The sequence below is a fragment of the Oculina patagonica genome, chromosome 5, assembly GCF_052425735.1.
Source record: "Oculina patagonica isolate OP01 chromosome 5, crgOcupat, whole genome shotgun sequence".
Classification (NCBI taxonomy): domain Eukaryota; kingdom Metazoa; phylum Cnidaria; class Anthozoa; order Scleractinia; family Oculinidae; genus Oculina; species Oculina patagonica.
The window spans coordinates 22,361,387-22,384,575 of NC_135762.1; the positions used below are offsets into that span (position 1 = coordinate 22,361,387).

Consider the following 23,189-nt stretch of genomic DNA (forward strand, 5'->3'; position numbering starts at 1 on the left):
GAAACTGTATCGTTTTGAAAACGCTCCACTTTTGACAGCGTTTTCAAAACGACCCGGTTACAGTAGCGGTCTCGATCGGTGCCGTGTAAACGAAAGGCGTAACCGCATCGCTTTCGATGCGGTTACAAATGAAACCGGGTCCGTGTAAACGTAGCCTTAATACATCGAGCTCAAATTTACCGCAAAAGTTAATCGTGCCATGCTCTTTCAATATTAAGAATTGAGATTTTTGTAGCTCGATCAAAAACTGAAGCTATCGAACTCATGTTATCTGAGGACAGCATTATATCCTCGTATCCTCCTGCTAGATTTTTTTTTTTGATTCTGTTTTACTTGGCTGGTGAGTTTCTTATGAACTCGTGTTATCTGAGGGTAGCATATTGACCTCGTGCCAGATTCTGTCTTACTTGGCTGGTGAGTTTCTTATGAACTCATGTTATCTCAGGGCAGCATATTGACCTCATGCTACATTATTATGTCTTACTTACCTGGGTGGTGAGTTCCTCAAGGAACTCAAGTTATCTGCAGGCAGCATATTGACGTCTTGGATTATTCTGTCCATTCTGCCTTACTTCGGTGGTGAGTTCCTTAGGGAACTCATGTTTTCTGATGACAGCATATTGACTTCATGCTAGATCATTCTGTCCTGCTTGGGTGGTGAGTTCCTAATGGAACTCATGTTATCTGTGAGTTCCTTGTGGAACTCTCGTTATCGATGAGCAAAATATATCAACTTTGCCCTAGATTGTTCTGACTAACTTGGGTGGTGAGTTCCTTGTCGAACTCTTGTTATCTGAGGGCAGCATTTAAACCTCATGCTGGATTATTATGTCCTACTTAGGTGGTGAGTTCCCTAAGGAACTCACGTTATCTGAAGGCAGCATATTGACCTCGTGCTAGATTATTCTGTCTTACTTACTTGGGGGTGAGTTCCTTATGGAACTCACGTTATCTGAGAGCAGCATATTGACCTCGTGCTGGATTATTCTGTCTTACTTGGGTGGTGAGTTCCTTAGGGAACTCATCTTATCTCAGGGCAGCATATTAACCTCGTGCTAAATTATCATGTTCTACTTCGGTGATGAATTCCTTATCAAACCCATGTTATCTGAGGACAGCATATTAACATCCTGCTACATTGACTTACTTGACTTACGGCCAAAGCCCTAAGTGGGCATAGGGCCGGACATTCTTCTCCGCCATGCTGCACGGTCACGGGCAGCCACCGCTGCCTGGTTCCACGAGCCAAAACCCAAAGCCGCTCTTTCTCTTTCTGCAGTTCTTCGCCAAGTCTCTCTCGGTCTGCCACGCCTTCGCCTTCCCTCTGGGGCCCATGTTAATGCCGTCTTGGGATGTTTGCTTGGATCCATTCTGAGGATGTGGCCGATGAACTTCCAGCGCCGCCGGAAGATTTGCTCGCTGATGGTGCTGATGTTAGCCCGTTTTCGAATCTCCTCGTTTGATATTTACATAGGCCAATAGATCTTCATAATCCTTCTCAGACTTTTATGCAGAAATACGTCCAGCTTGGTCGCATCTCGTTTAGTCATACGCCAAGTTTCACATCCGTATAACAGGACAGATACAACATTGGACTTAAATATCTTCAGCTTAGTTGTTAGTTTCATCTGGCTGCTTTTCCATATGTTTCTAAGCTTGCTGAATGCTGCTCTGGCTTTTCCAAGTCTGCTTTTGATGTCTTCGTCCGAACCCCCTTCCTGGGTCACTGTTCCTCCTAGATACACAAATTTTGACACCTCTTCTAGCTCTTTTCCATCGACCTGGACCTTTCTGCCTGCGGGGTTGTTCCAGCTCATCATCATGGTCTTTGCTGCATTGATTCTGAGGCCTGTCATTTTTGCATATCACTCCAGGTTGCTGACTTTAGCCTGGATATGCCTTCCACTGCTTGAGATCAGGGCTAGGTCGTCGGCAAAATCAAGATCTTCTAGGAAGTTGTTGAACTTCCATCTGATGCCTGTGTTCCCATGTTCGGTGGTCTTCCTCACAACCCAGTCCACAACAAGCAGGAAAAGAAACCCAGACATACAGCAACCCTGTTTAACACCGGTCTTGATCTCAAACCAATCATACACACCTGACCCATCCGTTACCGCGCACTCACTTCCGCTGTACATCACTTTCACCATCTTCACAATCTTCTCAGGAATGCTGTAGCTTCTCATAATCCTCCACAGTACAGCGCGATCTACAGAATCAAATGCTTTCTCGAAGTCAACGAAGCACACATAGAGGTTGGCGTTCCATTCAATACACTGTTCGATGATATTGCGCAATAAAAAGATTTGCTCCGTTGTACCGCGGCCCTTTCTGAAGCCTGCCTGTTCTTGCCGCAGTCTATTATCAATTCCATCCCTTATTCGTGTGATTATGATTCTGCCCATAACTTTTGCTGCAACCACCATAAGCGTTACGCCCCTCCAGTTGTTGCATTCGGTTAGATCGCCTTTCTTTGGAAGTTTTACTATCAATCCTCGCTGCCAGTCCTTCGGTATTTGCTCTTGCGTCCACACCTTATGCAGGAAGTAATACAAGACATCCACGGAAGTATCTAAGTCCGCTTTCAGGATCTCAATGGTCAGACTATCAACTCCCCCAGCCGTTCCGTTCTTCATCTCTTTAAGAGCAGCGGAAATTTCTGCCTTTGTTGGTGCATCGACATCAATTTCCGATTCAGATTCATCCTCCTCATCAAACTCTCCTGTATCTTCAGGTGCTCTACGATTCAAAACTTCAAGGAAATGCTCCTTCCATCGTTTTTGAATTTCATCTTGTTTTGTCAGCAGCACTCCATCTTTGCTCTTTATCATGTCTATGTTCTTGCCCTTCTTGGTTGACAGTTTTCTGGTAGCATCATAAACTGTTTTGAGGTTGCCCTGCTCCGCGGCTTTCTGTGCTTCCTCGGCGACCTTCTCTGCCCAGTCATTCTTGTCTTTCTTTAGTTGTTTCTTCACCTCCTTGTCTTTGGCTGTATATGCGTTTCTAAGCCGTTGCCTAGCCCTTTCTGACCTGGTGGAATCTATTTTCCTTTTCAGCTCTCTCCTGTTATCTATTTCCTTCCAACTCTCAGCACTAATCCATTGTTTGTTTGACCTTGACCGAAACCCCAGAACCTTTTCAGCTGTCTTTTGGTACGTTTCCTTGATCTTGTTCCAGTCATCTTCCAGATCTTGGACTTGAGCCTGGTCATCACTGTTGTTAGCCTCACCATCTGCCAGGCAGCTGAACCTATTTCGAAGCTCGATTTTAAATTTCTGGGCCACATCAGGCACTTTGAGTTTGGCGGTGTTGTACTTCTTCAATCTGTTTGCCTTCTTCTCCACTCTGCACAGCCGCAACTTGATCTTCGCGACGACTAAGTGGTGATCACTGTTGGCATCGGCCCCACGAAATGCACGGGTGTCTAGCACTGATCTTCTAAACTTTCCACAGACAGCCACATGATCAATCTGGTTCTTGGTGCGGGTGTCTGGTGATACCCATGTGTGCTTGTGGATATCCTTGTGTGGAAACAAAGTTGTTGTGATGACCATATTGTTGCTTGCACACAATTCGACGAAGCGTTCCCCATTCTCTGACCTTTCCCCATGCAGTCCATGGCGGCCCACCACTCCTTCTTCTCCATCTTGTTTATCCCCAACCTTCGCATTCCAATCCCCCATCAAGATCACTATATCATGTTTTGGTATTTTGTCAAGGACGTTTTGCACCTGCTCATAGAAGACATCTTTCGCCTCTTCATCAGCATCGTTTGTGGGGGCATACACTTGAACAATGCTAGTTTAAATATATCGTGAGTTGAACCGTGCCGTGATAATTCGATTATTCACAGGTAATATCCTGCTACATTATTATAGCATTATTATAGCCTGCAAGATTATTGTCTCACTTACTTGGGTGGTGAGTCCCTTATGGAACTCATGTTATCTCAGTGAGGGCAGCATATTGACCTCGTGCTAGATTTTTCTCTCTAACTACGTATACTTGGGTGGTGAATTCCTTATGGAACTTACGTTATCTGAGGGCACCATATTGACCTTGAGAAATTTGTCTGCCAAGTGTACTGCAAAGCGGGGCCTACCAAATCATGCGCGCAAACTTCATGGCCATACGCTACAAATCCTATACTGCCAGCTGCCCAGATATTCCAACCATTAAAGAGAATGGCTGGAGCGGACACCGAGGAGCATACGTTCCCGTTATGTGCCTGTCTCTCCCTGCACCCCAAGTTGTTATTGAGCTTACTAAATGCGGCTGCAAGTCAGACTGCAAGGGACGCAGTAGCTGTTTCAAGAACGGCCCACTGCACTATTATGCTAATGAGGCAAATATTGTAAAGAAAAAGTTCCCATATAGCTTGAGTTTTATTACTTCCTCAACTTGACAACAATTTTCATTTAACTAATGACAATGTCAGGTCTCTGCTACCGCAATGTCAGTTGTGATTTGATCCTCAACAAAATCATGCCATAGCTTTGTAAAGTCAGATAGCTCATTTGAGCTTTCTTCTTTTCCTAACACCTCTCTCTCCCGTTTTCGGTCAAAACCTTCCCGTAGAGCTTTGATCCCATCGCTGTCCTCGCCTCTCCGTTCAAGGCCACGCCCATCAACGGTGTATAAACTGGCATGGGATTTGCTAGGCGTTTGAGTCAGCTTGTGAAGATTCTGCTGAAAGTTTGTGATCTCTTGATTAAGGGCACGCAAGCTGTTTTTAACACTAGTCAAGTCCAGTACTGGATCCGCCAGAATTTGTACATCATCCGGTAGAACTTGTCGAAGTGTATGAAGCAGCAGGTAAACTTGATTCTTGTTTCTAAGGACAGGAATTTAATAAGAATAACTTTGAAACATAAGAGTTGAAGAAGGAAAAAGAAAGAGAAAATATAGAAGTTTTAAGTTAACCTAATAATATCATGTTCCAGTCTTATATTTTTTCCACCAATCCTCCTTTCCTATTCGTTGTAAACATTCCAAACACTGGCAAACAAATTCTGAAAGATTTAAGACACTTTGCGCTACAAACTTGTGAAAGCGTTTTAGATTGTTTAAAACAGGGTTGCCACAGGTAGGGAAATGGTCAGGGAAAAATAAAATTATTCAAGGACAGGGAAAAGCCAGTGAATATTTAATTGGGTCAGAGAAAACTAACATTGAAGAAAAAGCAAGGAAAATTGATATTGTATCACTGCTGATGTAACACCATTGAAGCCTGGAAGAAATATTTCAGGTCAATTTTAATGTGATCTCTGCGTTGTTTTCTTTTGAAAATGGAGGTTGGAGGCTGCAACTATATCTGATTTTCGTTTGGTCAGGTGTGATTTTTATCAGGGAAAAGTCAGTAAATTTTGATATCTGTGGCAACCATGTAAAAACTTCCAAGAGATAATAGAGGAAACATAAAGCATTCACGAACCTTTAAACCTCTCCCCCACCCCCCAATTGATAAGCAATTTTTCACGCTCGGTATTGGAGAAACAAATCCCGTCTTGTAAGATACGGACCAAGTTTTTATCGTGACACATTTTACAGTACAGACGACCGTCAAAACGGTTTAACTCTCGCTTTAAAAAAGGATAACCTTTCAAGCCAAGCACTTGAGAGGCGGACCCGCATTGCAATCTTGTCCCCAGAGGGCGTGATCCTTCTGGTCTGCACCAGGGAAAGCCCGCCACAAAGGCGTCTGAATCTGATTGGCTGTTGAAAACTTGTTCGTTTCACCACAACCTCCGGCACACACGTACACGCACAATTAAACCAGAACCAGGATTTCCTGGTTCCGGTTTTGGATTCGTCCAGTGCCGTTGAGATTTCCTACCGCTGGTCAAGGGGAACACAGGCTCTGGGAACGAGATTGACCGCATTGTAGCCTGTAAAATTGATCAATTACAGCGCGCATACTGACTGACAGCTTAATGAACAAAATAAACCACTTGAAAGACGAGGGTGAATAACTAAACATTACCTTGTTATGAGGATTATTTTTCCCTCTTTTAGCTCATCCTTCAGAACAATTCCTGCACCACCCAGAGGGCCATTATCATGGAGAACCGACAGAAGTTGGCCAAAAATGTCCTCATGGTCACCAGTTCCCACATGAACTATTGGCACCTTTCCCATTGAACTTTTCAGAAGTGCAGTAATGTAGTGTGGTCTTGAAATACTGCTCTGTAATACAAGCTGCATATAAAGAACAAGCATTAAATTTATGCCAAAAAAAGAAATATTTGGTGCAACATATTAAAATACCCGGGGGGGAGGGGGGCACTTCCTATAAATGGGCTAATGGGGATATGCCGCTGGATGGGGTCGCATTTTCATGACTGGACTCACTATAAATGGGGTCATCTTTTCAAGCATTTTTTATAGGATGACTAGAATGGGGTCACACTTTTCCGGGATTTTGAGAGTAAGAAAATTCTGGCAAGTTGTGATTTATAAACAGAAAGATTCACCGAAAAATAATGTTACCGTATTTATTTATTACTTTGTATTTATTTCTTCATTCAGTTTATTAAATGTGTCAATTCATTTTAGAATGACTTAGTTAAAAGGATTTGTACGGTACACGCAAGTGACTAAGTTGGGGTCGTGAAAATTACATTTACCTAAAAGTGACTAAGATGGGGTCTATAATTGGCCATAGAATATGACTATAATAGGGTAGGGGTTCTGAGAGGCCAGCGGCACTTACCCAACAAAGATTGACCCAAGTACCCCCCCCCCCCCCGGGTTAAAATCACAGTGCGGGATATTTTCTCTGCCAAAAAGATAAGTAAAGCATGAAGAATGAAGCTTGAGTCGTGAGCGGCAACAAATCCTCTAAATTTTCTGTAACGTTATAGGTCCGCAATAAGTGCAGATAGCTTTTTAATAATTCATAAAATGAAATGTCAGATTAAATTAACAGCCTTCTTTGTGGCAAGTAACATGATCAACACCTAAAAAGGAACTCTTTGCCTGAAGCCAAAACTCCTGGTGTAAGCACCTCTTTGTACCTGTTATGGAAAAAGTTTATAGCGGAGCTCCTAAGCGTAACCATGAAAGAAGGAACGCTATCGAAATGAGTTTTCATGGTCAACATGGATAGCGGCATGGTTCGCGGGCACGTACGTACGTACGGAGTCGCGCAACATGGCGGCCATAGTGAAGCAAGAAGGCCGTATAAAGGCGGCCGTATAAAGGCGGCCTTTAAAATTTAAAGAGGTTTGAAAAGAAAAACAAGAAGCAATGAAACAAAATGTGGCTGAAAATTACGTGTAGAAAGTAATCGACCGCCAAAAAAGTGGACATTGAGAGCCATAATCGATCGATGACTTTCGTGTCTATCTCTAAAGCCAGCATCGTACATGAAGGAGCATTCGAAAGCTAAATCGGGTTGATAGAATAAACAAACCATTTTATTGCTACGGGGTAAAAAAAGAAAAAAAAAATTTTCAAAAATAATACAACTTTTTTAATTTTCACAAACATGTTTCGACGGTACATCTGTCATCGTCAGTGTGACGGTTATGAAAGTTTACAGTGATTTAAAACGTGCCTGTTACAAATCATACGTTACATTGCATTGAAAAGCAATACGCTAGATAAATTTCGAAGTTAACGGAATTAAAAAGAAGCGCGCGTGCGTGCAGCTAAAGGGAAAGCGTCAAATTGATGTGTTTGACCTGTTGATTAAGGTCCGGCCTGAAATACAAGGGGTTAAAATCTGCTTATAAGGTCTAAACCTACCGTGACACCAGGCCTATTAAAGCCACATTACATTTTTTATTACCTCAGTTTCTACGGAGACCGATCTCAATGCTGCAATATCCTGTTGTATTGACTTGTGATCCAAGCTACTGTTTACCCGTACACTGCCATCCATAATCTGTTTAGTAAACAATGTTATATGTCCACAGTGCGTGGAACAACAATCAAGGCTGCCATCGCCATGGTGACTTGTCCATGTAACTACAACAGACATCAAACAACTATCAAGGCATGTGAATCTCGGCAAGGAAGTTACTGCTGTCAATCTTGTTTGGTTGCCTGGTAACAGTTGCTTGGAATTTTCTGTTGTTTTTGCACTGTCAAGTCTTTTTCTCTTTGAAGATGGTGACATTTGAGATTGAGAAGGTGTTGATTTTTGCAGCTGCTTACAATGGCGGTTGTTGTCACCACAGAACACAGACTTGGATGAATATGAAGTATCTTCAGGTTGGCAGCTCACAAGTCCAAGTGTAAGATCAGACACAGCACTGAAATGTTAACAAAATAGTAAGTAACGAGAACCTGTTGGTACATCACACAATTAAATAGTATATTGTACATGTTGATGGTTTTCTTTATTCCTGTCACCTGCCTGCTTGACAATGCACTGATATTGTTAGAGGAAATAAGTCTTTGATCAATTTTGGAAATTAAAGGATACATGCATCAAAAAGATGTTACGGTTTAAAGGTACCTTTCACCAGTGTTCTCCAAATCAACACCAACAATCCACTGGTCATACACAATACGCTGCCATATTTCCTTTACAGTCAGCACTGATTTAGCAACTGATCTCACAGGTTTACTGGTATTTTGCTTGACTGAAAAAAGCAGGGATGAAAACAGAACTGATTTAAATTGAACAACTGTTTTACAATCATATTCAGAGACGGGCATAGCATATTATGAATCATTTCATTTACATATCCACCTACCTTCACCGAGATCTCCTTCCAAGAGACAATACAGACCTGAAAACTAAAGAGGAATATTTAAAATACATTTGTGTGTTGTCTTAGGAATGAAATAAACAATTAAAGTTTAAATGAGGGACAAAGCTCAAGATTGGCAACGGTTTCCATGGTGATATGTTTTGTAAAAAATTTAACACTCAAGATTAATAAAGCAATATTGACTTGAATGTGATCATTATTCCTTGCAGCAAGCTAAAATGCAGCCTCCACAAACGGTATGTCAGGTTCTCCTAATAGCCCAGTCAGCACTCAAACCCAGAGTTCTAGATTTGAAGTCCAATGTATTAAAGATAATTTCCAGTTTGTACTGTGCAAACTCCACCTTTTATGTTCGTGTGAGCCTCACAAGAAGGAATGTTTGCTAGCAAAATTAAAAAATTCCAGGACAAACTTATCTTTTTCTTCATTATTAAAACCAGATATCCTTGCAAAACAATAATAATGAGTAGAAGAACTTCAACAATATTATGCCAAACCAACATTTCAGCCTAATGAGCATTTCTGAATGTAAAGACCTAATGGCGGACTAAAAACTTCATGTACACAGCTATTACCGAAGAGTAATGTATCAACAAATTCAAAACGGAAATGAAAACAAACCCTGAGATTGTGCAGTATGGACGTTAAATCAGCTTTAACCTTGTATTCCCATGTGGGTTGTGTGCCTATGCCTTTCTGTTGCACATCACTCCACACTCAATGGAAAGTTGGTCCAACATCTCTTTTGCCATTCTTACCTTTGTCTCTTTTTCCTCATTGCTTGGATGATAGGAACAAGTTAAATCTTTTAACACTTTACAGCAGTGTTCTACCATTTTAAGTTTTTCATGACACTCCATTTTAGCCTCATGTAGACTGGATGCTCTTGCCTGAAAAAGAAACCATTTTAATAGGGCGGTCAATAACCATGTTTTAAAACATTCAATGATACCCAGGGGTGGGGGGGGGGGGACACTCCCTATAATGGCCTATACAGGGAGGCTCTGCCCAGAAGGGGTACCTTTTTCATGCTTCAGGTATGTAAAAGGGTAGGAATTTCACAAGTTTAGGTATGTGAAAGGGTAGGGAAATCTGTCATTTTATAGGTATTTGGTGACCTTTAATAAAAAATATTTCGAACAGACGCACCTAATGGCTGTATCACAATAAAACTTCCTGTTTTAGGCATATGTCATGTCAAAATGGTATATAAAAGGGTAAGGGGTTGGACCTCATGGCAGAGCCTCCTCGTATTAAACCTTTTCAAGTAGCCCCCGGGCAATGATATCAAGAAGTCAGTCCTAACAAGCTCAGTCAAAGACATCAAAGATCACCTGGATCACCTCAAAATTACAGATCAAACTCAAAGGTCTCGGCATCAAAGTTCAAATAGAATAAAACGTGTGACTCTCAGTAAGGGGTCTGTTTATTGTACCTTTCAGTGAAACATCAAAAGGTTACATACCAGGCAAAAATAGCACCATTCCTGCAAAGCTGGACACTGAGCAACAGGAATGGGTGCTGGGAAGAGGAGGGGGGGGGGGGGAGGAAGGAAGGAAAGGAAAACAACAACAACAACAATTTATTGGTATTCCCATATAAAATGGTTATACCTAGGATAACAATATAAGGATTTACATACTCTAACAATAAACTAAATAGGATTACAAGTTTCGCTTATACGTAATGCTTTAAACTAAATGCAAATTTTGTTTTCTTTTTGGATTTTACAGATTCATAGCTTTAGTCTGGGTTTTGGCCTCTGACAGATGTAGACTTACTATTTATCAATATTATTACAAAAGCACTTATGTGTAATACTCCATAATTTTCGAGCTTTTTTAAAAGTTCGCGGACACCGTACCTCACCGATTTCGCTGAAATTTGGCATGCAGTCTTGTTTTAGGGTCCTAACTACCAAATGGATATTAAAAAGTTTCAATTCTTTTTATTTTGGAAAATATCGAGAAGGCCGATTTGAAGCGTCCGTGACGGCCCGCCAACATGGCGGATCGAAGGTGTTCTTGTTAGTTCGACACTGAACCTGCCGTCACAGTTTCTCGATCATACTTGGCATAGTTATAAAGAACTATCTTTCTTCTTTCTATATATCAAAATAGATTTGGCAAATGTTGAGTTTGGATGATCAACGGCTAAGAAGTTCGAAGGTATGTTAACGATGTTTTGAACAGTCTCAAATTTACTACAAAATGAAAGGCTTATAACTCCACTGTTATCTCGATTTAGAACAAGCCATTTACCATGAACAAAGCTTGTTCATTGGTGAATTGATTCCATTAATAAAAAAATTGGGGAAATGTAACCGTTAAGAATAAAAAATTATGGAACCTCTAGTAAATTGGCCATTTCAGCGCCAATTCAGCGGATCAGCTCATTTAACAGCAAATAATCGGGAGAAACATGAAAGGGTTACAGTCGTTTATAATAAGCAGTTTTCAGGTATTCTTTGCTTATCTTAAACAAATACATAATCTTTGCCAAAGATATGGCGATTTTTGAGCGTACGATCGTTTCTCCAAATTTTTATGTCGGCAACTTTATTTTATTTGTTGTCGAGATTATACGCTGTTGTTATTCAAGTATTCGTTTCACAAGAACTTCTGTTGCTCGCATTTCCCAAATCACTGTGGTTAAGAAATTGCCCATTCCGTAACAGGGTCATTCTTACTTTTTCTTTAAAAATTACTAGGAAAGCAAGAATGCCATAGAACGGTTTTATACTAGTGAAAATACCTGTCAGACATAACTTCAACTGTTTGTGTTATCTGGCTGTTTTCACAAATATGCAAATTTAGGAGTTCTTAAAGACATTTAAAGTGCCTATCTTTAACTATTTCACGCTAAAAGATTCCTCTAAATCTTTTCGCCTACCTTTAGGACAAACGAAGTTTTGTGTCTCCAAGCAGAATGCTCGTTATCAGCAATGAAAGTCGAAGAGATACAGAAGCTCGAGTAAAATTCTAACTGCTGTGAAATGAACATCGTTTGAGCTTGACGTGTATTTATAGATCGCTCATTTAACTGTTGTTATTCAAATATTCGTTTCACAAGAACTTCTGTTGCTCGCATTTCGCAAATCACTGTTTAAGAAATTGCCCATTCCGTAACAGGGTCATTCTTACTTTTTCTTTAAAAATTACTAGGAAAGCAAGAATGCCATAGAACGGTTTTATACTAGTGAAAATACCTGTCAGACAAAAATTCAACTGTTTGTGTTATCTGGCTGTTTTCACAAATATGCAAATTTAGGAATTCTTAAAGTGCCTATCTTTAACTATTTCACGCTTAAAGATTCCTCTAAATCTTTTCGCCTACCTTTTGGCCAAACGAAGTTTTGTGTCTCCAGGCAGAATGCTCGTTATCAGCAATGAAAGTCGAAGAGATACAGAAGCTCGAGTAAAATTCTAACTGCTGTGAAATGAACATCGTTTGAGCTTGACGTGTATTTATAGATTGCGCTCGAGCTCTGTTAATTAAGTTTATTCATTTGGCGATCAGATAAAAATCAATGAATGATCAGAGTTATTAAAGTCCATTTCTAAGCACGAGAGACACGGAAGTTTGTTTCATAAGCATTTATGCATAGAAATACCGGTTTATTTTTGAGCGGGAAATCTGCATTTATAATAGTTGGGAGTTTGGGGTGTTTTTTTGGTGTTGTTTTTTTTGAGGGGGCTCGGGGGGGGGGGGGGAGGGGGGAGAGGGGTGTGGAAGTGGTGCCTTCGTATCCTCTTTTGTTCTTTTACACAGTGGCCTGAATTTGGAACCGTTCGGGGAATTGATTATCAATTACTCTTCGTTATGCCATGTCACCCCTTAATGTGGGAGCGCCGTGCCTCAATTTACGATAAAAAAATTTATGGCCGCCCGGTCCATTTATGTAGTTCTCCGCCAGGTCTCTCAATAGGCAGGTTACGAGCCTAGTGGCCCATCCAGCCGGAGCTCATACCGGTTTCCGCAACGTGAAACGACAACGAGTATTTTTTACTCCACCCGGATGGGATGCTATTCCATCGCAGGGTTACCTCCCTTCCCGAAAAGCTAAAGATTGACTGGTAATCATTTTTTAACCTGGGTAAGGAAAGGGACTCTGGGAGTTGAGAGGCTTTCCAAAGAACTTAACGCATTGTCCCCCAAAAGCTCTATCCAGGACTGTTTGGTCCAGAGTCCAGCGCAGTGACCATTGTTAGGCCATCACGCTCCCCAACCGTGTAAGAAAGTGCAAAAATCTGCTTGTATAAGCCCTGGGGTTGTACAGTTTGGTACGAAATGTGGGCTTTTAAATGTGGTAGGTCTTATATCCGTGGTTGGGGTGCGGTGGCTTAAAGCGAAATTAAAAAAACTTCTTGTTTTCTGAAAAACGTTTTTATAAACTGATTTGAATTACATTAATGAATTAAAGGGACAGTGTCACCAAGATTTAATAAAATTTAAAACTCTCAAGACGGTAACCTGGCAGGAAAAAAGTGGCCTTAAACTTTGACAGTTGACTTGGAAGAAATATATGGGCCTTGAATTGGGAGGGCTTATGAGAGAAAAGGATAAAAAGGGGAATTTCACAGAATCTGCTCAACAGCGTACTCTCGAACAGCTTTCATTTATCTGCCCACTGTCTTTTCTCTCTCCAGGTTTTAGTAAGGCCAGACCGCTATGAGTGGATTTACAATTCATATTAACACTTTTTTGAGATTTTTAAATCCCGGTTCGAGCTTTGGGGGGATATTGCGTTGAGTTCTTCGGAAAGCCTCTGTACTATCATACCGTATCTACTCGAATAAGCGCTGCCCCCGAATAAGCGCCGCCCTCGAATAAGCGCCGCCCCCGGCGCCGCAGTCCCGATGCGGCGCTTATTCAAGGAAATCTGCATGTTTAACTAGAAACTGAACTACAAAGCAACTCTTAAACAAACTTGGACATTTCTTTCCATCAAAAGCGACGTTCTGCAGTTCAAAGTGCTTGTTTTACCGCTTAGTTTTTCTATTGAACATTCTTCAGTACAATCTTCAGCAAGAGACGACTTTTGGCAATCAGGGGACCCTATTTTAATAAATGTAAAGGATTAGATTTTTTGTGGCGTCAAACTTTTTAATAAGCGTCGCACTGGAGGCGTGAAAAATTTAATAAGCGCCGCGGCGCTTATTCGAGTAATTACGGTAGTCCCGGCCCTTTCTTCACCTAGCTTCGGGGGTGGAAGCGGAATCATGAATCATGAATCATAGCTGTAAAATTAGTAGGAATCATGAATCTTTGTGTTTAAAACTTGGGAATCATGAATAACGGAGATGGCTAAAAGAATCATGAATAACAAATGAATGCTTCCATCGATATTGAATGCTTGTGAATATAGAATGTAACAAAAATTAAACTGATGGGTCATTTTACTAAATTCTTAACAAATATATTCCAGAAATGGCCTGAAATCGCATTTCTGAGCATCTAATTTTTCAAAATTTCCTGGGGGAGCATGCCCCCAGACCCCCCTATAGGAAAACAATGGAAACACGAATGCACCCTTCGCTTCACATCTTCATCCCTTACCGGTACTTTACAGTGATCAAGTATGTTACACACAGTGAATATTAAGAAATAATATGACGACTGAAAATATTTTAAATCGGCTTCCGGCATAATTCTGTGCAAGAGGAGTCTCCACTTGTAAAAGGAGACTGTTAGCAGGGAACCGGAATGTGCAACCAGCATGTAAGTGCAAAACAACAGAAACTGGTAACACGTTATTTTGAAAACTGGATGAAAAGAATGAAAAATGAATCATGAATATCGAATAAAACTTATACATGAATCATGAATCATTGAGGTAAAACAAGACAGGAATCATGAATATCCAAAGTCCAATGATTCCGCTTCCACCCCCGAACCTAGCTAGGTCGGCGATAAGGACATACGTGATGTAAGTCATGACGCATCACGAGAGGTGTCCTTATGGAGCTCGAGAGGTTCGACTTTAATAAAAAAAAGTCCGAGATAACAAAAACAGCCAAGTTCTCACCTGCTTTTTTTTGTAAAAATCTGGACGAAAAACATTTGTATCTTTTAACTTTCCCCAAAAAAGAATTGATTCGAAATTCATTTCAAATCAATGAGGAAAACGTGTTAGCTTCACTGTCATGTTGTTCTTGCCGCGAGTAAGCCACGCCTTCTTCGAACACGATAATTACTGATGACACAAACGTAAAGTCATGTTCATTTCAAAATCAGCTCGCATTATGCTTATTAACAGATGAGCTCTTTTGTTCAACATTCAGACCACTGTGTCAGAGATCTAAAGAGGATTCGGAGGCACCACTTCCACCCCCTCCCCCCGCCTTCCTACAACAACACCAAAAAAAAAAAAAAAAAAAACTCCCAGCTATTATAAATGCAGATTTACCGCTAGAAGCCGAGTATTTTTTAACCGCGTCAGTCAATAATAAACCGGTATTTCTATGCATAAATGCTTCTGAAACAAACTTCCGCGTCTCTCGTGCTTAGAAATGGACTTTAATAACTCTGATCATTCATTGATTTTTATCTGATCGCCAAATGAATAAACTTAATTAACACATTTAAAAGCCCACATTTTGTACCAAACTGTACAACCCCAGGGCTTATACAAGCAGATTTTTGCACTTTCTTTCACGGTTGGGGAGCGTGATGGCCTAATAATTGTCACTGCGCTGGACTCTGGACCAAACAGTCCTGGATAGAGCTTTTGGGGGACAATGCGTTAAGTTCTTTGGAAAGCCTCTCAACTCCCAGAGTCCCTTTCCTTACCCAGGTTAAAAAAAGATTGCCAGTCAATCTTTAGCTTTTCGGGAAGGGAGGTAACCCTGCGATGGAATAGCATCCCATCCGGGTGGAGTAAAAAATACTCGTTGTCGTTTCACGTTGCGGAAACCGGTATGAGCTCCGGCCGGATGGGCCACTAGGCTCGTAACCTGCCTATTGAGAGACCTGGCGGAGAACTACATAAATGGACCGGGCGGCCATAAATTTTTTTATCGTGAATTGAGGCGCGGCGCTCCCACATTAAGGGGTGACATGGCATAACGAAGAGTAATTGATAATCCATTCCCCGAACGGTTCCAAATTCAGGCCACTGTGTAAAAGAACAAAAGAGGATACCAAGGCACCACTTCCACACCCCCTCCCCCCCCCCGAGCCCCTCAAAAAAAAAAAAAAAAAACAACAACACCAAAAAACACCCCAAACTCCCAGCTATTATAAATGCAGATTTACCTCTCAAAAATAAACCGGTATTTCTATGCATAAATGCTTCTGAAACAAACTTCCGTGTCTCTCGTGCTTAGAAATGGACTTTAATAACTCTGATCATTCATTGATTTTATCTGATCGCCAAATGAATAAACTTAATTAACGGAGCTCGAGCGCAATCTATAAATACACGTCAAGCTCAAACGATGTTCATTTCACAGCAGTTAGAATTGTAATGTACACTCATTTACTCGAGACACTCATAGACACTCATTTACTCGAGCTTCTGTATCTCTTCGACTTTCATTGCTGATAACGAGCATTCTGCCTGGAGACACAAAACTTCGTTTGGCCAAAAGGTAGGCGAAAAGATTTAGAGGAACCTTTAAGCGTGAAATAGTTAAAGATAGGCACTTTAAGAATTCCTAAATTTGCATATTTATGAAAACAGCCAGATAACACAAACAGTTGCAGTTATGTCTGACAGGTATTTTCACTAGTATAAAACCGTTCTATGGCATTCTTGCTTTCCTAGTAATTTTTAAAGAAAAAGTAAGAATGACCCTGTTACGGAATGGGCAATTTCTTAAACAGTGATTTGGGAAATGCGAGCAACAGAAGTTCTTGTGAAACGAATACTTGAATAACAACAGCGTATAATCTCGACAACAAATAAAATAAAGTTGCCGACATAAAAATTTGGAGAAACGATCGTACGCTCAAAAATCGCCATATCTTTGGCAAAGATCACGTATCTGTTTAAGATAAGCAAAGAATACCTGAAAACTGCTTATTATTAACGACTGTAACCCTTTCATGTTTCTCCCGATTATTTGCTGTTAAATGAGCAATCTATAAATACACGTCAAGCTCAAACGATGTTCATTTCACAGCAGTTAGAATTTTACTCGAGCTTCTGTATCTCTTCGACTTTCATTGCTGATAACGAGCATTCTGCTTGGAGACACAAAACTTCGTTTGTCCTAAAGGTAGGCGAAAAGATTTAGAGGAATCTTTAAGCGTGAAATAGTTAAAGATAGGCACTTTAAGAATTCCTAAATTTGCATATTTGTGAAAACAGCCAGATAACACAAACAGTTGAATTTTTGTCTGACAGGTATTTTTACTAGTATAAAACCGTTCTATGACATTCATGCTTTCCTAGTAATTTTTAAAGAAAAAGTAAGAATGACCCTGTTACGGAATGGGCAATTTCTTAAACAGTGATTTGGGAAATGCGAGCAACAGAAGTTCTTTTGAAACGAATATTGAATAACAACAGCGTATAATCTCGACAACAAATAAAATAAAGTTGCCGACATAAAAATTTGGAGAAACGATCGTACGCTCAAAAATCGCCATATCTTTGGCAAAGATCATGTATTTGTTTCAGATAAGCAAAGAATACATGGAAACTGCTTATTATAAACGACTGTAACCCTTTCATGTTTCTCCCGATTATTTGCTGTTAAATGAGCTGATCCGCTGAAATGGCGCTGAAATGGCCAATTTACTAGAGGTTCCATAATTTTTTATTCTTAACGGTTACATTTCCCCAATTTTTTTATTAATGGAATCAATTCACCAATGAACAAGCTTTGTTCATGGTAAATGGCTACTTCTAAATCGAGATAACAGTGGAGTTATTAGCCTTTCATTTTGTAGTAAATTTGAGACTGTTCAAAACATCGTTAACATACCTTCGAACTTCTTGGCCGTTGATCATCCAAACTCAACATTTGCCAAATCTATTTTGATATATAGAAAGAAGAAAGATAGTTCTTTATAACTATGCCAAGTATGATCGAGAAACTGTGACGGCAGGTTCAGTGTCGAACTAACAAGAACACCTTCGATCCGCCATGTTGGCGGGCCGTCACGGACGCTTCAAATCGGCCTTCTCGATATTTTCCAAAATAAAAAGAATTGAAACTTTTTAATATCCATTTGGTAGTTAGGACCCTAAAACAAGACTGCATGCCAAATTTCAGCGAAATCGGTGAGGTACGGTGTCCGACCAAAGTTCGAATCTTATAGAATATGACAATTATGGCACATTCTAGCTGACCTGTAGTCTTGTCCTTAAAGCTCTTGCAGTTTTCTGCAGTGAATCTGTCACTGGTTGTGATTTGCCAGAAAAGGAACCCTGAAAATACAAAATATAGAACATGAAAGGGCATAATTATGGTCCAAACATGATTCAGTAACAAATGACTTAATTTGTTGTTCCAGAACATATCCATACCTTCCCCATGGAAGGTTTTTTTCTGGTTTCAACCCCCACCCCCTCCACCCCTCTAAAAATTCCAAGTAAGTAAGTAAGTTAGTAAGTAAGTAAGACTTTATTTAATGAGGGTAAAACTTGACAGTAATAAAACCGATAAACTTGTGGCCATCAGAAAAAGTATTAAAAAAAGAAACAAAGAAAATAATAATAATAATGTTCTTTACCCAGGGAGCTCACATCACCAAAGGTGTTATTCAGTGAGGCCCTGCAAAAAAATAAAAATAATAAAAAATATAACGGAAATATTCTGTGGCCAGGGCATGAATATCCTTCTGTGAAATCCTTGCATATTTTGTTGCAGACTAACCTGATTGCCTTCAACAGATGTCATTCCTTTTGCAAAATCTATCAGAGAAAAGTCGGAAAATTCCCCGCCTGAAAAAGCGGGAAGATGATATTCAATAGGGTTAAAATAATAATCTGTTGTCTTCCAGGATATAGGGGAAGTTGTGGGGGATGGGGGTAGGGGTGGTATTAAAATGGCAGACGGGGGGAGGGGTAGTGTTAAAATGGCAGACAAGCACTCCTAAAAGTTATGTCAGCCGAGGGTAACTTTTTCAATAAAAGGTTGACAAAACTAACTGCAGATTTCACACCACTTCATCATGTGTTCAACCACTTCTTTGCTTCTTTAAAGCCAGGAGTACAAAATACTTCATATTTTTGCCATCATTTTTTAAAACTCATTGAGAAATATAATGCTGAGAGGAGCTTTGTATAAAAGAAAAGTGAAACTCCTTACTTTCTGATATGATGAGATTGTATGGAAGAAAGAGAACTTGTTCAGTTCCTGTTTCCTGGAAATCATCTATGAGAACAGACTCAACATCATTCCACTCTTTTAAAACCTAAAAATCAAACATAATATTACACAATTTTATTACATCATAATTTAATCCTGAACTCAAAATGTTGTTAAAGTTCCTGATTTATTTTCATGACCTTTTGAGGGAGGGAGGGGGAGAAAAATGGGATTAATAGAGAGAGGGGAATGTTGAAAAGGGGGGCTTACGTCCAAATCAAAACTCATCCACTAGTGTGCATGACAAAAGGTTTCTCAATAGTAAATGTTTCAGATGGATTTTCATATAGGTACTATGAAACAGTTTTCCTGTTTTTAAAATGCTTTGTTTATATATTTTGTTCTGAGCTTTAAACTTTACCTTGTTCTTTGTGCAATCAACGGCACAAACCTTCTTTGCTTGGGATGCCACCATTACCATGACTTCATTGGGTGCAAGCTGGAAGTAAAAGATTACTATAAAATAAATGCTATTGAGCAGCATTTGAATAAAATCATCAGTACAATTTTTTTTTGTGTTATGTGAACTGGTGGGTAGTAAAGAAACAAAAAAGGGAGAGAAAATGCAAGAAAGAGAAAAGGGGGTGTGTTATTTTTATTTTTGACCCACCTCTTTTGGTACTACATTGGTAATGTACATTTGGTAATGTACATGCCAATCAGAAATAATTAGCTTCCAGCTTCATACAGTACCCTCAGAAATAAGCGTCCATTCCATATGCACCTTATACGCACATACACACATGTGTCTGAGCATATACATATATGTGTATACCCTTGTGTATACCCATCACATACACAGTTCTTTGTTATTTACATTTCTAAGTCTACTTTGTGCTGTCTGTACTCCTGGAAAGAAGGTAGACTGTCCACAGCCTCTATTTTACACAATGCGAGAGAATCGGCAAGCGCACGGGGGGGGGGGGGGGAGGGAGGCTTCTTCCGATTTGTGCTGGCGTCCAGTTCTCTCCCCGTTCTCACTGCACGCTCATTGATCGAAAAAAACATGAAAAAATAGAGGGCTGTGAACAGTCTAGGAAGAAGGGGTAACACCCATATATAAGCTATATAGGAGTGAACTAACCTGTTCATGTGATTACATGCTTATTACCTCTAACATCCAAATTCTGCATGGGTCACTGAACGGCAACTGCCAACAGTATTTGTGGCATCCATTTACAAAGTTCAGCAGCTGTCCCCGATTTGTCGCTATATATACATCCAGTCCATCAAATGAAGAGTTAATACGCCCAGACTTCACTGCCTGGAAGGGTTCTCTTACAAAACAGCAGGTTGTTATAGGAACATACACATTTGGAACCAATGGGATCTCTTGGACATCATTTTGATGATGATTGACACATGTCCATCTTGTTAGACAGCTTGCACTATCTGTCATTTCCGACTTTGATCCCATGGCAACCATTTGGTTTTTTAATAATCCACACCACAAGAGATTAAAATCAACGCCTGGTTGCTTATTCATCGAATTATCAACAGTTATGGAATCAGTTGTAAATTTCTCAAGCGCAGAATTATATCTCGCAAAGTACAATAAACCCTGTAAACTCCAACAAATTGAAGGACCATCAATAAAATGAAATTCAATACTCGATGTCTTTGAAGCTTGAATCTCAAAACTCCCAAGTACAAATACTGAATCGTAGTCTTCCAGAAGTAAAACATGGAATTCTTCTGTGCTGGACGGCTTCCTTTGAGGTTGGCGTAGCAGCAAACACATTTGGTACATTCCTGTATTTGAGTTCACTAAACACTTCACAGAGACAAATTCAAGCTTTGATCCTGTAATTCCAAGAGGTAACGATTTCTTCGCAGTTCTTCTGAACGATCTGCACGATTTGGAAAAGTGAAAGACGTCAATTCCAATTTGTTTTTCGCCGTTGTTGGCTCCATTTTGCATGGAAAAATGTATAACATCGCCCCTGGAAGCCAAAAACGCCATGTTTGATCGAAGGACAAGATGACACGAATTTCCCGCGGAATTCTGGTCGATTCAACCCCAGTTTCCCGTCGGTCACCCTTTGAACGTGTCCCGGGTCGGGGTGGGGGAGGGGTCTTTTTGAAGAGGGCCTTGCCCGAGGGGGCTTATTCAGCAGCCGTTAATAACACAGCTCTGCAAAATGATGACAAAAAAAGATATGATTACCTTAAAAAGATATTGTTACCAAGATATAGTTTCATAAATAGTCACGGTTTTCGAACGGTTTATCACGAGAGAAAGGAAATATGGGGGTTGGGGTGGGGTTTGGGGGGTGTTTGGCGCTATCAAAATATTGGAGGGGCGTTAAAAGAGTGGCGAGAGCATAACAGACCGTTAATGAAAACGTTTAATTTTAAGTTTGCATTACTGTGAAAACAGCCAACATACTGACCACATAAATACGTTTAAAAACTTTTTTTCACTTCAGGTTCGGGAGCCAATATCTCTGGTTGGCCCATAATGACAATAGGTGAAGTATAACGTTAAATATAACCGCATAAGCCCGGTTTAAAGCAAGCTATTAAAAATATTGGAAAAGAATCAAAAGTCAAGTAAAATAATTCTAATTGGATACATTCTTCAAACAGAACAACATCTAAAGTATTGGAAAAACCGCCGAGTATTGCATACTTTTAGGATGTTTTCACCTCGGAAGGACTTACCATCTGATACTCATATTTTTTACGGATTGAAAATCATATTTTTGTTCCTTGTTACAGCAACGAGCCTAAATGTGTGATCACGTGCAGTTTTAATCGAATCAGAAATCAACTGGAAGCTGTCCTCGGCTTCTATTAAAATTGGATTATGACTGCACGCTCATCGCTGCAAGGGTTCACTTTAAAATTGGCGCCTCTACGGGGAACATAACAAAAACTCCATTCCAAGAAAATACTTTAATTTGTCTTGGATATAGCTCTTGACCGGCCAGATCTGAATTGCTTCCTGTCAGGAGTAATCAAAGTCTCTTCGAGATATCGACGTTTTTGCATGAAGTATGAGTCGAAGGTTTATCCTGTGCATTGTTCTTCGAACTTATCATTACAGTTTCTTTGTAGTTTAATTTAACAATTTCCTATCTTCGCGGAGGAAATGCAGCCATATAATTTTGTCAAAAATGGCTCGTTCGCGCCGGGTATTTATACACATATTCCTTAACATTACACAAATAAACAGTGCAAATTTCAGCGAGATCTGACAATTCTATACTTTAAAACTGCAAGGACCTTTCGAGGCAGTCGATTACGGCAGCGAAATTAGCAAATGAAACAGCAAAATATGCGTTCGACGCTTTGTTTTTGCGACGCTATATTTGAATTGTTATAGGTAGACCGCCGTTCAATGTGTTCAAGGCCGTATCGTTACGATTGCTCCATGAAAAAGCACGAAAAAAAAATACGGATATTTCCGACTACTGTCGGAGAAAACATTGCGTAAACAAATCGTTACACTCAAGCTGCGTTTTGTCTAGGCTCGGCGAGGGTCGGATATCAAGACCCAGGATTAAACAAAAGCCACATATACAGTGAATACTTTCGAATTATATTTGAAGATGAAATACGAAAGAATTTTGCTGTCTTTGACTGAAATTCCACTCGAACTGCGTAGATACTATCGCATGTTGTAAAGCCGATTCATGCAACATTGCTCTCAACGCGATGTTAGTGCTAGTGATTTTTTATTCGTGTTTTAGTTACGCAATCCATTGTTTGTGCGACGCTTTTTATAGATCGCCTTTCAGACACACGTGCGTTGAGATAAGAAAGCTGACATGTCACTTTTAAAATTGTTATATAACGTTTGTAAATGTGACAAGTCACGTTTTTTCCACGAAATCGCAAGTGATCACCCACAGCGGAAAGTAATCCCTTGAGAAATTAAAACAGTCCCTTGAGAAATTAAAAAAGTCCCTTGAGAGTTTACAAATATGTGGATCCAAATTTTGTCTACTAACCCCTATTCTACCATTTTTGCTTGTAAACAAGCAAACACGTCGAAAAAATGAACCAAATAGCTGCGCCGACCAGACATGGATTCTACTACCTTTTAGGGGTGTTTTTCGACATTTCGACAAGCATCTTCGTCGCTTTTATACGTGAGTTCCCCGGGAGGTTTTCAGACTATTAGATAAAACAACTATAA

The 23,189-nt window shown here is 40.1% G+C and overlaps 2 protein-coding genes across 2 annotated transcripts; both read right to left on the minus strand.

Moving 5' to 3' along the window:
• Positions 1–1,466: 1,466 nt before the first annotated feature.
• LOC144655066 (uncharacterized) lies at positions 1,467–1,856 on the minus strand. Its single transcript, XM_078515285.1, has one exon. The coding sequence runs from the start codon at positions 1,854–1,856 to the stop codon at positions 1,467–1,469; it is 390 nt and encodes a 129-aa protein (XP_078371411.1).
• A 2,516-nt stretch (positions 1,857–4,372) lies between these two features.
• On the minus strand, positions 4,373–21,199 carry LOC144653304 (Fanconi anemia group B protein-like). The gene is made up of 11 exons (XM_078513279.1): positions 20,157–21,199; positions 19,407–19,484; positions 18,986–19,091; positions 18,551–18,618; positions 18,025–18,102; positions 9,482–9,613; positions 8,706–8,748; positions 8,465–8,591; positions 7,793–8,258; positions 5,984–6,198; positions 4,373–4,834 (listed from the first exon to the last, which is right to left on the minus strand). The coding sequence occupies exons 1-11, from the start codon at positions 21,006–21,008 to the stop codon at positions 4,435–4,437; spliced, it is 2,565 nt and encodes an 854-aa protein (XP_078369405.1). The 5' UTR covers positions 21,009–21,199; the 3' UTR covers positions 4,373–4,434.
• Positions 21,200–23,189: the final 1,990 nt, after the last annotated feature.

Bases quoted from the DNA above. Each gene is read 5' to 3' on its own strand.
- LOC144653304 (XM_078513279.1), bottom strand. From the start codon at position 21,008: ATGGCGTTTTTGGCTTCCAGGGGCGATGTTATACATTTTTCCATGCAA. The intron at 19,092-19,406 runs GTAAAGTTTAAA...TTTGATTTTTAG, and splicing joins TTGATTGCACAAAGAACAAG to GTTTTAAAAGAGTGGAATGA. The intron at 18,619-18,985 runs GTAAGGAGTTTC...CCGCTTTTTCAG, and splicing joins CAATCTCATCATATCAGAAA to GCGGGGAATTTTCCGACTTT.
- LOC144655066 (XM_078515285.1), bottom strand. From the start codon at position 1,856: ATGACAGGCCTCAGAATCAATGCAGCAAAGACCATGATGATGAGCTGG.